The 18,223-nt window shown below is 43.7% G+C and overlaps 1 protein-coding gene across 6 annotated transcripts in view; it reads right to left on the bottom strand.

The window, feature by feature from the left end:
- Positions 1-18,223, bottom strand: part of LOC135514892 (scm-like with four MBT domains protein 2) — a 58,504-nt gene that overhangs the window by 34,039 nt on the left and 6,242 nt on the right. For 4 of the 6 annotated variants that reach the window (XM_064938573.1, XM_064938572.1, XM_064938576.1 and 1 more), the window contains 3 exons: positions 16,592-16,686; positions 12,648-12,888; positions 392-412 (listed from right to left, as the gene is read on the bottom strand). In XM_064938573.1, the coding sequence (XP_064794645.1) occupies positions 392-412; positions 12,648-12,888; positions 16,592-16,686 (357 nt within the window). The remainder of the gene's footprint in view (positions 1-391; positions 413-12,647; positions 12,889-16,591; positions 16,687-18,223) is intronic. The other 2 variants (XM_064938574.1, XM_064938579.1) reach the window with 1 other exon arrangement.

Below are 18,223 nucleotides of genomic sequence, written 5' to 3' on the forward strand. Positions count from 1 at the left end.
ATCCCTCCAAAATAATAGGTGGGTGAGAGGTGAGAAATGGGGAAATACAGGGGGCATGCAGAAAGACGGGGGGTGGGGGGAACAATCAAACAAACTCTGAGGCAACTTCCTGTAAGCTGACAAGGAGGAGGAAAAGGAAGCACACATGCAACGCTGAGAAGGTTAGTGATATGCAGAATCCTTGGGACGTCCCAACCCTAAACCCAACCCCTAACCTACCCTGAACCTAACCAAAACCCTAGCTAACCCCAACAACTGTTTTAAAAGTCAACTTCAATGGGGGTGACGTCAGAGTTGGATGCCCCAAGGATCCCATTTAGACTTTTCCTTGATGAGAAGAACTAGCAGGCAGGCAGGCGAGATCGTCAGGAAGACTGATAGGGCTGCTTACCTTTTCTTAAGTAAACGTTATCTGAGAAACAAAAAGAAATAAAAGGTAACTGTAAAATAGAAACACACACACGCACGGACGCATACACACACACACACACACACACGTTGCTTGGCGTGATGCAAGAGGCTTGATGACAAAAAAACAATGAAGGGGAGAATCACTGTTATTTGATCAATTATCATATCAAGGAGAAAACATTTTATTTTACCTTTATTTAACTAGGCAAGTCAGTTAAGAACAAATTCTTATTTTCAATGACAGCCTAGGAACAGTGGGTTAACTGCCTGTTCAGGTGCAGAACAACAGATTTGTACCGTGTCAGCTCGGGGATTTGAACTTGCAACCTTTCGTTTAGTAGTACCAACACTCTAACCACTAGGCTACCCTGCCGCCCCATGAAGAGGAAAGGTTGCCTTCCACTCCCCCCTGATCCTGTTCTGCAAATACATGAGGTCTACCAGTCCTACTCACTGAGCCGCATACAGTAGCTAGTAAACACACACACTCACACCTGTCTGTCCACCTCTCATGCAAACCCTTATTATAGACAAGGGTTATTATATAACCCATAAACGCAAAATCTCTTGAGTCAAATCGAAACGAGAGTGTGTGCGTGCCATGGTGTGTGTCAACTACCCAGTCCCTTGGGTGTCATTGAGCCCACTAAACATGCATGGTTATCACAGAGTCCATTTCATTGCCATTCAGTCCCCTCAACCCATCAGCTCTCTGCCAACACGGAGATCCTCTGTGTCTCTTGTGGCCACTCATGCTCCAGTGTGTGTGTTAAAAGGTCAATTAAAGCTACATAAAAATCTAGCACATTATATCCCCCACTGCTGCAGTTTCTATAGGTCTATTATATATATTTTTATACTGTCCTATTTTTACCCACATTGAGATTTGCCACCAGGTAAAGATTGCGGTGTGAAAAAAGGTCAGGTGGAAGCAAATTCAGCATAAATAAATCAAAACTCTGTTATGGAGGGTGAGTCATGTGGATGAGATGATCCGGTGTGAAAATGCCTCTTCGAGAACGGCCTATAAAAGGAGGATCAGATGATAAATAATAGACAGGATTTCTTTTTGACAAGCTTTGGAAATGGGTGAAACAGAAGGATCAGAGGGTGGAAGGGAGAACGTCAGGTTAGCTAGAGCATTAGAGGTGGAGAAAGGGTGACTTCCAGTATTCACACTGGCTAATATCACATGAGTGTGTGTGCGTGTGTTCAACAAACTAAACAAGCCAAATAAACAATCACTTTATGAGCAAACATCGTGTTCATCCGAGTCCACCTTGAATTAAAGTTGCTAAATGTATTTGGGTGTCAGTTGTCTGTTTGACAAAACAGAGCAGTCAGCTGTTGTGTGTTCGCTGACAACGCAGAATGAGCACACACTCTTATTGACTCACATGGGCTGGCCCAGGGCAGGGTAGAGTGTCATAACAGGCTGAGACTGTGTGTGTGTCTTGGGATAGGGTGCACTGTGTCTGTGTGATAAGGTTTAATTGGGGTATCTGAAAGCTACAGGTGTTGTATTACACTAGGAAGCCAGGTAAAGTCAAGCTACAGGTGTTGTATTATACTAGGAGGTCAGGTGAAGTCCAGCTACAGGTGTTGTATTATACTAGGAGGACAGGTAAAGTCACTACAGGTGTTGTATTATACGAGGAGGTCAGGTGAAGTCCAGCTACAGGTGTTGTATTATACTAGGAGGTCAGGCGAAGTCCAGCTACAGGTGTTGTATTATACTAGGAGGTCAGGTAAAGTCACTACAGGTGTTGTATTATACTAGGAGGTCAGGTGAAGTCCAGCTACAGGTGTTGTATTATACTAGGAGGACAGGTAAAGTCACTACAGGTGTTGTATTATACTAGAAGGCCAGGTAAAGTCAAGCTACAGGTGTTGCATTATACTAGGAGGTCAGGTAAAGTCCAGCAACAGGTGTTGTATTATACTAGGAGGTCAGCTACAGGTGTCCAGCTACGGGTGTTGAATTACACTAGGTGGTCAGGTAAAGTCCAGCTACAGGTGTTGCATTATACTAGGAGGCCAGGTAAAGTCCAGCAACAGGTGTTGAATTATACTAGGGGGCCAGGTAAAGTCAAGCTACAGGTGTTGCATTATACTAGGAGGCCAGGTAAAGTCAAGCTACAGGTATTGCATTATACTAGGAGGTCAGGTAAAGTCAAGCTACAGGTGTTGTATTATACTAGAAGGCCAGGTAAAGTCAAGCTACAGGGGTTGTATTATACCAGGAGGTCAGGTAAAGTACAGCTACAGGCGTTGTATTATAACAGGAGGTTAGTAAAGTCCAGCTACAGGTGTTGTATTATACAAGGAGGTCAGGTAAAGTCCAGCTACAGGTGTTGTATTGTACTAGGAGGTCAGGTGAAGTACAGCTACAGGCGTTGTATTATACTAGAAGGTCAGCTACAGGTGTCCAGCTACGGGTGTTGCATTATTCTAGGAAGCCAGGTACTAGCAACTGGAAGGTTGCAAGCTCAAACCCCTGACAAGGTACAAATCTGTCGTTCCGCCCTTGAACAGGCAGTTAACCCACTGTTCCTAGGCCGTCATTGAAAATAGGAATTTGTTCTTAACTGACTTGCCTAGTTAAATAAAGGTTAAAAACATATATATATACTAGGACGTCAGGTAAAGTCCAGCTACAGGTGTTGTATTATACCAGGAGGTCAGGTAAAGTCCACTACAGGTGTTTTATTATACTAGGAGGACAGGTAAAGTCCAGCTACGGGTGTTTGTATTATACCAGGAGGTCAGGTAAAGTCCACTACAGGTGTTTTATTATATTAGGAGGTCAGGTAAAGTCCAGTTTCAGGTGTTTTATTATATTAGGTCGTCAGGTAAAGTCCAGCAACAGGTGTTGTATTATACTAGGAGTTCAGAAAAGGTCCAGCTACAGGTGTCGTATTACACTAGGAGGCCAGGTAAAGTCCAGCTACAGGTGTTGTATCATACTAGGAGGTCAGGTAAAGTCCAGCTACAGGTGTTGTATTATAGCAGGAGGTCAGTTCAAGTCCAGCTACAGGTGTTGTATTATACAATGAGGTCAGGTAAAGTCCAGCTACAGGTGTTGTATTATAACAGGAGGTTAGTAAAGTCCAGCTACAGGTGTTGTATTATACAAGGAGGTCAGGTAAAGTCCAGCTACAGGTGTTGTATTTTAGCAGGAGGTTAGTAAAGTCCAGCAACAGGTGTTGATTTATACTAGGTGAAATAAAGTCCACTACAGGTGTTTGTATTATACCAGGAGGTCAGGTAAAGTCCAGTTACAGGTGTTGTATTATACCCGGAGGTCAGGTAAAGTCCAGCGACAGGTGTTGTATTATACTAGGAGGTCAGGTAAAGTCCTCTTCAGGTGTTGTATCATAATAGGAGGTCAGGTAAAGTCCAGCTACAGGTGTTGTATTATACTAGGAGGTCAGGTAAAGTCCTCTTCAGGTGTTGTATCATACTAGGAGGTCAGGTAAAGTCCAGCTACAGGTGTTGTATTATAGCAGGAGGTCAGTTCAAGTCCAGCTACAGGTGTTGTATTATACAAGGAGGTCAGGTAAAGTCCAGCTACAGGTGTTGTATTTTAGCAGGAGGTTAGTAAAGTCCAGCAACAGGTGTTGATTTATACTAGGTGAAATAAAGTCCACTACAGGTGTTTGTATTATACCAGGAGGTCAGGTAAAGTCCAGTTACAGGTGTTGTATTATACCCGGAGGTCAGGTAAAGTCCAGCGACAGGTGTTGTATTATACTAGGAGGTCAGGTAAAGTCCAGCTACAGGTGTTTGTATTATACCCGGAGGTCAGGTAAAGTCCACTACAGGTGTTGTATTATACTAGGAGGTCAGGTAAAGTCCTCTTCAGGTGTTGTATCATAATAGGAGGTCAGGTAAAGTCCAGCAACAGGTGTTGTATTATAGTAGGAGGTCAGGTGAAGTCCAGCTACAGGTGTTTGTATTATACCCGGAGGTCAGGTAAAGTCCAGCTGCAGGTGTTGTGTTATACTAGGAGGTCAGGTAAAGTCCAGCTACAGGTGTTGATTTATATTAGGAGGCCAGGTAAAGTCCAGCAACAGGTGTTGATTTATACTAGGAGGTCAGTAAAGTGCAGCGACAGGTGTTGTATTATACTAGGAGGTCAGGTAATGTTCAGCTACAGGTGTTGTATTATACCAGGAGGTCAGGTAAATTCCAGCTACAGGTGTTTGTATTATACCAGGAGGTCAGGTAAAGTCCAGCTACAGGTGTTGTATTATACAAGGAGGTCAGGTAAAGTCCAGCTACAGGTGTTGTATTTTAGCAGGAGGTCAGGTGAAGTCCAGCAACAGGTGTTGATTTATACTAGGTGAAATAAAGTCCACTACAGGTGTTTTATTATACTAGGAGGCCAGGTAAAGTCCAGTTACAGGTGTTTTATTATACCCGGAGGTCAGGTAAAGTCCAGCGACAGGTGTTGTATTATACTAGGAGGTCAGGTAAAGTCCAGCTACAGGTGTTTGTATTATACCCGGAGGTCAGGTAAAGTCCAGCTACAGATGTTGTATTATACTAGGAGGCCAGGTAAAGTCAAGCTACAGGTGTTGCATTATACTAGGAGGTCAGGTGAAGTACAGCTACAGGCGTTGCATTATACTAGAAGGTCAGCTACAGGTGTCCAGCTACGGGTGTTGCATTATTCTAGGAAGCCAGGTACAAGCAACTGGAAGGTTGCAAGCTCAAACCCCTGACAAGGTACAAATCTGTCGTTCTGCCCTTGAACAGGCAGTTAACCCACTGTTCCTAGGCCGTCATTGAAAATAGGAATTTGTTCTTAACTGACTTGCCTAGTTAAATAAAGGTTAAAAAAAATATATATACTAGGAGGTCAGGTAAAGTCCAGCTACAGGTGTTGTAATATACTAGGAGGTCAGGTAAAGTCCAGCAACAGGTGTTGTATTATAGCAGGAGGTCAGGTAAATTCCAGCTACAGGTGTTTGTATTATACCAGGAGGTCAGGTAAAGTCCAGCTACAGGTGTTTGTATTATACCAGGTCGTCAGGAAAAGTCCAGCTACAGGTGTTGTATTACACTAGGAGGCCAGGTAAAGTCAAGCTACAGGTGTTGTATTATACTAGGAGGTCAGGTAAAGTCCAGCTACAGGTGTTGTATTATACTAGGAGGTCAGGTAAAGTCCAGCTACAGGTGTTGTATTATAGTAGGAGGTCAGGTGAAGTCCAGCTACAGGTGTTGTATTATACTAGGAGGTCAGGTAAAGTCCAGCTACAGGTGTTGTTTATTGTAGGGGGCCAGGTAAAGTCCAGCAACAGGTGTTGATTTATATATTAGGAGGCCAGGTAAAGTCCAGCAACAGGTGTTGATTTATATTAGGAGGCCAGGTAAAGTCCAGCTACAGGTGTTGATTTATATTAGGAGGCCAGGTAAAATCCACTACAGGTGTTGTATTATACTAGGAGGTCAGAAAAAGTCCAGCTACAGGTGTTGTATTACACTAGGAGGCCAGGTAAAGTCAAGCTAAAGGTGTTGTATTATACTAGAAGGCCAGGTAAAGTCAAGCTACAGGGGTTGTATTATACCAGGAGGTCAAGTAAAGTCCAGCTACAGGTGTTGTATTATACAATGAGGTCAGGTAAAGTCCAGCTACAGGTGTTGTATTACAGCAGGAGGTCAGTTGAAGTCCAGCTACAGGTGTTGTATTATACAAGGAGGTCAGGTAAAGTCCAGCTACAGGTGTTGTATTTTAGCAGGAGGTCAGGTGAAGTCCAGCAACAGGTGTTGATTTATACTAGGTGAAATAAAGTCCACTACGGGTGTTTTATTATACTAGGAGGCCAGGTAAAGTCCAGCGACAGGTGTTTGTATTATACCCGGAGGTCAGGTAAAGTCCAGCGACAGGTGTTTGTATTATACCCGGAGGTCAGGTAAAGTCCACCTACAGGTGTTGTATTGTACTAGGAGGTCAGGTAAAGTCCAGCTACAGGTGTTGTATTACAGTAGGAGGTCAGGTAAAGTCCAGCTACAGGTGTTGTATTATAGCAGGAGGTCAGCTGAAGTCCAGCTACGGGTGTTGTATTATAGTAGCAGGACAGGTAAAGTCCACTACAGGTGTTGTATTATAGCAGGAGGTCAGGTAAAGTCCAGCTACAGGTGTTGTATTATACAAGGAGGTCAGGTAAAGTCCAGCTACAGGTGTTGTATTATAGCAGGAGGTCAGGTAATGTCCAGCTACAGGTGTTGTATTATAGCAGGAGGTCAGGTAAAGTCCAGCTACAGGTGTTGTATTATAGCAGGAGGTCAGGTAAAGTCCACTACAGGTGTTTTATTATACTAGGAGGACAGGTAAAGTCCAGCTTCAGGTGTTGTATTATAGCAGGAGGTCAGCTGATGTCCAGCTACACGTGTTGTATTATACAAGGAGGTCAGGTAATGTCCAGCTACAGGTGTTGTATTATAGCAGGAGGTCAGGTAAAGTCCGGCTACAGGTGTTGTATTATAGCAGGAGGTCAGTTGAAGTCCAGCTACAGGTGTTGTATTATACAAGGAGGTCAGGTAAAGTCCAGCTACAGGTGTTGTATTATAGCAGGAGGTCAGGTAAAGTCCAGCTACAGGTGTTTGTATTATAGCAGGAGGTCAGGTAAAGTCCACTACAGGTGTTTTATTATACTAGGAGGACAGGTAAAGTCCAGCTACGGGTGTCGTATTATACTAGGAAGCCAGGTAAAGTCCAGCAACAGGTGTTGTATTATACTAGGAGGTCAGGTAAAGTCCACTACAGGTGTTGTATTAAACTAGGAGGTCAGAAAAAGTACATCGACGGGTGTTTTATTAAACTAGGACGTCAGGTAAAGTCCACTAACAGGTGTTGTATTATACAAGGAGGTCAGGTAAAGTCCAGCTACAGATGTTGTATTATACTAGGAGGTCAGGTAAAGTCCAGTTTCAGGTGTTTTATTATATTAGGAGGTCAGGTAAAGTGCAGCTACAGGTGTTGTATTATAGCAGGAGGTCAGTTGAAGTGCAGCTACAGGTGTTGTATTATAGCAGGTCAGTTGAAGTGCAGCTACAGGTGTTGTATTATACTAGGAGGCCAGGTAAAGTCCACTAACAGGTGTTGTATTATACAAGGAGGTCAGGTAAAGTCCAGCTACAGATGTTGTATTATACTAGGAGGTCAGGTAAAGTCCAGTTTCAGGTGTTTTATTATATTAGGAGGTCAGGTAAAGTGCAGCTACAGGTGTTGTATTATAGTAGGAGGTCAGGTAAAGTCCAGCGACAGGTGTTTGTATTATACCCGGAGGTCAGGTAAAGTCCAGCTACAGATGTTTGTATTATACTAGGAGGTCAGGTAAAGTCCACCTACAGGTGTTGTATTGTACTAGGAGGTCAGGTAAAGTCCAGCTACAGGTGTTGTATTACAGTAGGAGGTCAGGTAAAGTCCAGCTACAGGTGTTGTATTATAGCAGGAGGTCAGCTGAAGTCCAGCTACGGGTGTTGTATTATAGTAGCAGGACAGGTAAAGTCCACTACAGGTGTTGTATTATAGCAGGAGGTCAGGTAAAGTCCAGCTACAGGTGTTGTATTATACAAGGAGGTCAGGTAAAGTCCAGCTACAGGTGTTGTATTATAGCAGGAGGTCAGGTAATGTCCAGCTACAGGTGTTGTATTATAGCAGGAGGTCAGGTAAAGTCCGGCTACAGGTGTTGTATTATAGCAGGAGGTCAGGTAAAGTCCACTACAGGTGTTTTATTATACTAGGAGGACAGGTAAAGTCCAGCTTCAGGTGTTGTATTATAGCAGGAGGTCAGCTGATGTCCAGCTACACGTGTTGTATTATACAGGTAAAGTCCAGCTACGGGTGGAGGTCAGGTAATGTCCAGCTACAGGTGTTGTATTATAGCAGGAGGTCAGGTAAAGTCCAGCTACAGGTGTTGTATTATAGCAGGAGGTCAGTTGAAGTCCAGCTACAGGTGTTGTATTATACAAGGAGGTCAGGTAAAGTCCAGCTACAGGTGTTGTATTATAGCAGGAGGTCAGGTAAAGTCCAGCTACAGGTGTTTGTATTATACAAGGAGGTCAGGTAAAGTCCAGCTACAGGTGTTGTATTATACTAGGAGGTCAGGTAAAGTCCAGCTACGGGTGTTGTATTATACTAGGAAGCCAGGTAAAGTCCAGCTACAGGTGTTGTATTATACTAGGAGGTCAGGTAAAGTCCACTACAGGTGTTGTATTAAACTAGGAGGTCAGAAAAAGTACATCGACGGGTGTTTTATTAAACTAGGACGTCAGGTAAAGTCCACTAACAGGTGTTGTATTATACAAGGAAGTCAGGTAAAGTCCAGCTACAGATGTTGTATTATACTAGGAGGTCAGGTAAAGTCCAGTTTCAGGTGTTTTATTATATTAGGAGGTCAGGTAAAGTGCAGCTACAGGTGTTGTATTATAGCAGGAGGTCAGTTGAAGTGCAGCTACAGGTGTTGTATTATAGCAGGTCAGTTGAAGTGCAGCTACAGGTGTTGTATTATACTAGGAGGCCAGGTAAAGTCCACTAACAGGTGTTGTATTATACAAGGAGGTCAGGTAAAGTCCAGCTACAGATGTTGTATTATACTAGGAGGTCAGGTAAAGTCCAGTTTCAGGTGTTTTATTATATTAGGAGGTCAGGTAAAGTGCAGCTACAGGTGTTGTATTATAGTAGGAGGTCAGGTAAAGTACAGCTACAGGTGTTGTTTATTGTAGGAGGTCAGGTAAAGTCCACTACAGGTGTAGTATTATACTAGGAGGTCAGGTAAAGTCCAGCTACAGGTGTTGTATCATACTAGGAGGTCAGGGAAAGTCCAGCTACAGGTGTTGCATTATTCTAGGAGGTCAGGTAAAGTCCAACCGGATGTTGTATTATTGCAAGCTCAAAGTCCCCTGACAAGGTAGAAATCCAGCTCAGGTTCTGCCCTTGAACAGGCAGTTAACCCACTGTTCCTAGGCCGTCATTGAAAATAAGAATTTGTTCTTAACTGACTTGCCTAGTTAAATAAAGGTTAAAAAAATACATACCAGGAGGTCAGGTAAAGTCCAGCTACAGGTGTTGCATTATACTAGGAAGTCAGGTAAGTTCAGCTACAGGTGTTGTATCATAATAGGAGGTCAGGTAAAGTCCAGCTACAGGTGTTGTATTATACTAGGAGGTCAGGTAAAGTCCAGCTACAGGTGTTGCATTATACTAGGAGGTCAGGTAAAGTCCAGCTTCGGATGTTGTATTATAGTAGCAGGACAGGTAAAGTCCACTACAGGTGTTGTATTATAGCATGAGGTCAGGTAAAGTCCAGCTACAGGTGTTGTATTATACAAGGAGGTCAGGTAAAGTCCAGCTACAGGTGTTGTATTATAGCAGGAGGTCAGCTGAAGTCCAGCTACAGGTGTTGTATTATAGCAGGAGGTCAGCTGAAGTCCAGCTACGGGTGTTGTATTATAGTAGCAGGACAGGTAAAGTCCACTACAGGTGTTTTATTATACTAGGAGGACAGGTAAAGTCCAGCTTCAGGTGTTGTATTATACTAGGAGGTCATGTAAAGTCCAGCTACAGGTGTTGTATTATACTAGGAAGCCAGGTAAAGTCCAGCTACAGGTGTTGTATTATACTAGGAGGTCAGGTAAAGTCCAGCTACAGGTGTTGTATTATACAAGGAGGTCAGGTAAAGTCCAGCTACAGGTGTTGTATTATAGCAGGAGGTCAGCTGATGTCCAGCTACACGTGTTGTATTATACAAGGAGGTCAGGTAATGTCCAGCTACAGGTGTTGTATTATAGCAGGAGGTCAGGTAAAGTCCAGCTACAGGTGTTGTATTATAGCAGGAGGTCAGTTGAAGTCCAGCTACAGGTGTTGTATTATACAAGAGGTCAGGTAAAGTCCACTACAGGTGTTTTATTATACTAGGAGGACAGGTAAAGTCCAGCTTCAGGTGTTGTATTATACAAGGAGGTCAGGTAAAGTCCAGCTAAAGATGTTGTATTATACTAGGAGGTCAGGTAAAGTCCAGTTTCAGGTGTTTTATTATATTAGGAGGTCAGTAAAGTCAGGTATTGTAAAGTGAAGTCCACTACAGGTGTTGCATTATACTAGGAGGCCAGGTAAAGTCCAGCGACAGGTGTTGTATTATACTAGGAGGTCAGTAAAGTGCAGCGACAGGTGTTTGTATTATATCCGGAGGTCAGGTAAAGTCCAGCTACAGGTGTTGTATTATAATAGGAGGTCAGGTAAAGTACAGCTACAGGTGTTGTTTATTATAGGTAGGAGGCCAGGTATTATAAAGTCCAGCTACAGATGTTGTATTATACTAGGAGGTCAGGTAAAGTCCAGCTACAGGTGTTGTATTATACTAGGAGGTCAGGGAAAGTCCAGCTAGGAAGCCAGGATGTTGTATTATAGTAGCAGGACAGGTAAAGTCCACATTGAAAATACAGGTGTTGTATACATTAGGTAAAGTCCAGCATGAGGTCAGGTCAGGTAAAGTCCAGCTACAGGTGTTGTGTAAAGTCCAGCTACAGGTGTTTGTATTATATTAAGGAGGACAGGTAAAGTCCACTACAGGTGTTGTATTATAGCAGGAGGTCAGCTGAAGTCCAGCTACAGGTGTTGTATTATAGCAGGAGGTCAGCTGAAGTCCAGCTACGGGTGTTGTATTATAGTAGCAGGACAGGTAAAGTCCACTACAGGTGTTGTATTATAGCAGGAGGTCAGGTAAAGTCCAGCTACAGGTGTTGTATTATACAAGGAGGTCAGGTAAAGTCCAGCTACAGGTGTTGTATTATAGCAGGAGGTCAGCTGAAGTCCAGCTACAGGTGTTGTATTATACAAGGAGGTCAGGTAAAGTCCAGCTACAGGTGTTGTATTATAGCAGGAGGTCAGCTGATGTCCAGCTACAGGTGTTGTATTATACAAGGAGGTCAGGTAAAGTCCAGCTACACGTGTTGTATTATAGCAGGAGGTCAGGTAAAGTCCAGCTACAGGTGTTGTATTATAGCAGGAGGTCAGGTAAAGTCCAGCTACAGGTGTTGTATTATAGCAGGAGGTCAGTTGAAGTCCAGCTACAGGTGTTGTATTATAGCAGGAGGTCAGGTAAAGTCCACTACAGGTGTTGTATTATAGCAGGAGGTCAGGTAAAGTCCAGCTACAGGTGTTGTATTATACCCGGAGGTCAGGTAAAGTCCAGCTACAGGTGTTGTATTATAGCAGGAGGTCAGGTAAAGTCCACTACAGGTGTTTTATTATACTAGGAGGTCAGGTAAAGTCCACTACAGGTGTTTTATTATACTAGGAGGACAGGTAAAGTCCAGCTTCAGGTGTTGTATTATACTAGGAGGTCATGTAAAGTCCAGCTACAGGTGTTGTATTATACAGAGGTCAGGTAAAGTCCAGTTTCAGGTACAGGTTTGTATTATATTAGGAGGTCAGGTAAAGTCCAGCTACAGGTGTTGTATTATAGCAGGAGGTCAGGTAAAGTCCAGCTACAGGTGTTGTATTATAGCAGGAGGTCAAATGTCCTAGGAGGTCAGCTAGCTACAGGTGTTGTATTATAGCAGGAGGTCAGGTAATGTCCACTACAGGTGTTTTATTATACTAGGAGGACAGGTAAAGTCCAGCTTCAGGTGTTGTATTATACTAGGAGGTCAGGTCAGTTGAAGTAGGAGGCAGGTAAAGTCCTACAGGTGTTGTACGGGTGTTTTATTAAACTAGGACGTCAGGTAAAGTCCACTAACAGGTGTTGTATTATACAAGGAAGTCAGGTAAAGTCCAGCTACAGATGTTGTATTATACTAGGAGGTCAGGTAAAGTCCAGTTTCAGGTGTTTTATTATATTAGGAGGTCAGGTAAAGTCCACCTACAGGTATTGCATTATACTAGGAGGCCAGGTAAAGTCCAGCTACAGGTGTTGTATTATACTAGGAGGCCAGGTAAAGTCCACTACAGGTGTTGTATTATACTAGGAGGCCAGGTAAAGTCCACTACAGGTGTTGTATTGTACTAGGAGGTCAGGTAAAGTCCACTACAGGTGTTGTATTGTACTAGGAGGTCAGGTAAAGTCCAGCTACAGGTGTGTGTTCAGTATATGATCTATAAAGGAGCAGATGAAGAGGGTGTTTTTTCAATATAGGCTAAGATGTGTGTATTCAAGTGTAAAACGCAAATATAAAATTCATAGCCCCATGTGTGCGTGTGCGTGCGTGTTCCCAGGTGCTGCCCCTACCTTCAGGGGGTTGGAGGGTCTTGTTGTTCTGGGTGCACCAGCCTACTGGGTGGAGTTCGGCTGTCATGATATCACACCAGAAGTCGGCCTTGCGGTCATCTCCGTAGCCACTGAAGCGCAGCAGCAGCAGCTGGCTGCAGGTGGTGACGATGGTGGCCACCCAGTAAGTGTCTGGCCTGCTCTTATTGGCCACCTCCAGCTTCATCCCCGGCTGGAAGCTGCTCTGTAGGCTGATGTCCACCTGCGAACGCCAATCAGAGAGCACCATGTCACACAAGAGGCAGCCCTTACTGACAGTGATAGGTGAGCTTGATTCTAAATGGGGTTGCACTTAAGAGGTAAATCAAGTGCATTGGGCAAGATAAAGCACATCTATACATTGACGTTCTAAAGTGGATGACACCACAGGTCTACATGCAAAATGAGGGATGTCTGACTGGCTTGCTGAGCTATGATTGACAGAGTAAAACACAGGTGGGCCACAGGTAATGAACAGGACCTTTCTAAAAACTCCCCATCCACACTATCTGTTTATGAATCTGTTTGTTCACAAGGGTAAAGGGTTCTTTAAAGTTCCAGTGATCTTTCAACCACTTACGGACAGTGACTCACAGAGAGGACATGAGGACGAGAGAGAGAGAACATATCTATGGGCTAGTACCAGGAAATGGATAATGTAATGTGTTTCAACCATAGCCACAGGCTCCCACTCACACATATCTAAAAACCAATTATATAAAAACACAACACACATACGCACACACACTGCCTGTGTTACTGGAGAAAAGCCAACATCTTACAACTAAAAACAATGCAAATGGCCTCATGACTTCCTGATAAAAACAAAGCAAATATGCTGTATCACACTGGATGGCTTATGTAAGAGAGGAAGAGGCAGAGAGAGAGAGACAGAGACAAAGACAGAAGACCGAGAGAGAGACAAAGAGAGAGAGAGAGAGAGACAGACAGAGAGACAGAGAGCGAGACAGAAAGACCCCACAATGAATCACTTTTTCAATTGGCACTAGGTCTGTTGAGAGCATGAGAGATATTTCACCATTTCACATTTTCAGGGGAAATCATGCTCTTTTCCTGTGACTCAGTCCACTTACCAACAACACTCCCATTCAAATATTCAAACACTCCCATTCCGGGCAATCACAAAATAAAAAACGGGCAATCACATCAGCGCACCCCTTACGGACTTCACACACAGAGCTTGAGCCCGCTTAAACTGGCATCTATGAAATCAGTCAACGTCATTAAACCCACTGAAAGTCTACTTCCATACTGTACACTCCTTTCTTTCTGCTACATTATGTAGGACTACTTATGCATTCCCTTTTCCCATCGTCCCCTGCAGCTGTGTTGAGGGCCTCCTGAAGATAAGCCTGATAGACATCTGTTCTCACTACTACTACTGGCAGTCTGACACTACACCAGGCAAGGCAGGGGAGTACTGTAACATACAAGACTGGGGAGTACTGTAACATACAAGGCAGGGGAGTACTGTAACATACAAGACTGGGGAGTACTGTAACATACAAGGCTGGGGAGTACTGTAACATACAAGGCTGGGGAGTACTGTAACATACAAGGCAGGGGAGTACTGTAACATACAAGGCAGGGGAGTACTGTAACATACAAGGCAGGGGAGTACTGTAACATACAAGGCAGGGGAGTACTGTAACATACAAGGCAGGGGAGTACTGTAACATACAAGGCAGGGGAGTACTGTAACATACAAGGCAGGGAGGGATATTCAACTCTGACCCTACGAGGTCCGGAGCCTGCTGGTTTTCTGTTCTACCTGATCATTAATTGCACCCACCTGGTATCCCAGGTCTAAATCAGTCCCTGATTAGAGGGGAACAATGAAAAATGGCAGTGGCACTGGCTTTGAGGTCCAGAGTTGAGTTTGACGGATATAAGATATACATGCCTTTTTCCATCTTTTTCCAACTTCCATGGAGCCTGAGTCATAATCTCTGAGTAATTGTGTGGGTTGTGTTCAGGATGGCTGGTTTGGTGTGGGTTGGATTAAATGGAATCAATGCTTAATGTCACACAGGAATGTACATGTGTATGACGCCAAAATAGACATACACTGTGTACAGCACATTGGCGAAAGTATTCAGACCCCTTCCATTTTTCCACATTCTGTTAGGTTACAGCCTTATTCTAAAATGGATCAAATAAATAAAAATCCTCATCAATCTACACACCCCCATAATGACAGAGCGAAAACATGTTTTTAGACATTGCTGCAAATATATATATATATATATATTATATATATAAATTTTAAAAAACAAATACATTTACATAAGTATTCAGACCCTTTGCTATGAGACTCGAAATTGAGCTCAGGTGCATCCTGTTTCCATTGATCCTCCTTGAGATGTTTCTACAACTTGATTGGAGGCCATCTATGTTAAATTCAATTGAGTGGACATAATTTGGAAAGGCACACGACTGTCCACAGTTGGCAGTGCATGTCAGAGCAAAAAAACAAGCCATGAGGTAGAAGGAATTTTCCGTAGAGCTCCAAGATAGGATTGTGTCGAGGCACAGATCTGTGGAAGAGTACTGAAAAATGTCTGCAGCATTGAGGGTCCCCAAGAACACAGTGGCCTCCAGCCTTCTTAAATGAAAGAAGTTTGGAACCACCAAGACTCTTCCTTGAGCTGGCCGCCCGGCCAAACTGAGTAATTGGGTGAGAAGGGCCTTGGTTAGGGAGGTGACCAAGAACCCGATGGTCACTCTGACAGAGCTCCTCTGAGGAGATGGAAGAACTTTCCAGAAGGACAATAATCTCTGCAGCACTCCACTAATCAGGCCTTTGTGGTAGAGTGGCCGGATGGAAGCCACTCCTCAGTAAAAGGTACCACAGCCCACTTGGAGTTTGCCAAAAGGCACCTAGAGGACATTCAGACCATGAGAAACAAGATTCTCTGGTCTGATGAAACCAAGATTGAACTCTTTGGCCTGAATGAGTAACGTCTGGAGGAAACCTGGCACCATCCCTCGGTGAAGCATGGTGGTGGCAGCATCATGCTGTAGGGATGTTTTTCAGCAGCAGGGACTGGGAGACTAGTCAGGATGAAGGGAAAGATGAACTGAGCAAAGTACAGAGAGCTCCTTGATTTAAACTTGCTGCAGAGCACTCAGGACCTCAGACTGGGGCGAAGGTTCACCTTCCAACAGGACAACGACCCTAAGCACACAGCCAAAACAATGCAGGAGTGGCTTCGGGACAAGTCTCTGAAAGTCCTTGAGTGGCCCAGCCAGAGCAGCACTTGAACCAGATCGAACATCTCTGTAGAGACCGGAAAATAGCTGTGCAGTGACGCTCCCCATCCAACCTGACAGAGCTTGAGCGGATCTGTGGAGAATGGGAGAAACTCCCCAAATACAGGTGTGCCAAGCTTGTAGCGTCATATCCATGAAGACTTGAGGCTGTAATCGCTGCCAAAGGTGCTTTAACAAAGTACTGAGTAAAGGGTCTGAATACTAATGTAAATGTGGTATTTCTGGTTTTTCTTTGTCATTATGGGGTATAGATTGATGAGAGAAAAAAATGATTTAATCCATTTTAGAATAAGGCTGTAACGTAACAAAATGTGGAACAAGTCAAGGGGTCTGAATAATTTCAGAATGCACAGATGCAAAAATGACGATTCAGGGTATGTCATCTCTGGTATTTGAGTCTCAGTCAACAGCAGTGACTCTGAATATGTGACTGTGTTTGAGTGTGGTCTTCAGCAAGTAAGTCATGACTGAGCCTATGAGCCTAACTACACTGTGTTTAACATCATTAGCTGAAGTACATTCTCACTCAAACACATGTTTAAAGGGATTTGCGTGATTGCCACTCATTCAAAAACAGTGTTTACAAGATGTTGTGGGGGTTATGGAAATGTAAACGTGTGTTTCTCACTCACATGTTTGAAAGCGGTGTGGGGTGCAGCGGTCGCCCCCATCTCCTCTAGGTACTCCTCCCAATTAAAGTCGGCCTCTTCCTCCATGGAGTCTGCGTCTGATAGGAAGCAAGTGCCGTCAATCATTTTGACTGCCACCAACCCAGTCACAAAACATTAAAGATCACCATAAAAACAACCATCACAGCATCACACTCAATAATGACATGTTTCATTTCATTAACTAGCAGAAACAAAATAATTCAGTCGACATTCATACCGGTTACAGACTAGGGTGATATTGTCTATATGAATGCGGCTGCCACTGTATTGAAGCCCTTGGACACAGTTATTATTTATTGCAGGCGATAGGTTCAATACACATCCCTGCATTCTGTATCAAAGTGGACCAGTATGGGTGAAAAAAGTATGAACACCTATGCACTCAAATGTATGTAAGTTGCCCTGGATGTGCTAAATCAATACATGCCAAATGTACAGGCCTACGTCTCTTCACTAAATCTGAGCTGGAATCTTTTTTTCAGTCTATTCCGTTCAAACAACTTGAGCCTATGCGCACGTTGTAATCAAAATTAAAATCTTAATTGGCTCATTTCAAACTGTCCTTCGGTGAGGTGCAGCTGGGAGCTAGTTCTGTACGATGGTGAGTGGTGGGGGTCGATAAACCAGAAATGGGGGATCTCTTCCATCATCGTTTAAATCTCCAGTTTGGGAGCATTTTGGCTTCCTCGTAGATTACAACACAAATGGACAGAGAGTTGTGGGTAAAACATTAACAGTATGTCGCCACTGCTCAACGAGAATGGCCTACGCATCTGCCAACACCTCAAATATGTTGACACATACGCTGACATCACCCCAGTATACCGGAGCAAGACAGAAGAGCAAAGAAACATAACATTGTCTCACCTCTGCATTCAAGCATTCCTTGGCAGCTGATTCTCACTGGGCCAAAGAAATTACAGGAGTGATAGGTGGACTATGTTTATATTTATTTAGTCTTTGGTTTAGAGCCACAGGTACGCACCCATTCTCTGTGGTTGAGAACAGAGGGTTTCAGCATCTCGTGAAAGAGCTAGAGCCACGTTACAAACGTCCCTCTTGCATTCATTTCAGCAAACAGGTAGTATCTGCTCTATATATGCAAGCCAAAGCTGTCAATGAATTGGCCAGTGCACACTGAAGTCACTTAACAGTGACAGCCCATTACATTAACCCGGAATGGTTGATGTTCCATGCTACAGACAAGCCCTCTTCATCAGCCCTCTTCATCAGAGTCACAACTGTGCATCTGGCACTTGAGGCAGTGTCATGGTGCGTTCGTAACCAAGTGGGAAGTGGGAACATATCACATGTGACTGGAAACAATCCACTTGAACAGCCCTCCAACTGTTAATTACTAGTGGGAAACTGGAAACAAGATGAATGAAACAAGAATAATGTTGTAAGTAAAACAGAATATTTCCTCAGTCCCGAGCGAAAGAGTCAAGTGGAATACAGTTTTTGTGGAGTGGGGGAAAAAATGTGTACGCCTTCATTCTGCAACGATCAAAGACACTGTGTAAACTGATAGGTCGTAATAAGCATAACATACAGATTTAATGAGACAAGCGGGGTGAGATCTGATCACACACA

Source organism: Oncorhynchus masou, chromosome 26 (assembly GCF_036934945.1).
Source record: "Oncorhynchus masou masou isolate Uvic2021 chromosome 26, UVic_Omas_1.1, whole genome shotgun sequence".
Classification (NCBI taxonomy): Eukaryota; Metazoa; Chordata; class Actinopteri; order Salmoniformes; family Salmonidae; genus Oncorhynchus; species Oncorhynchus masou.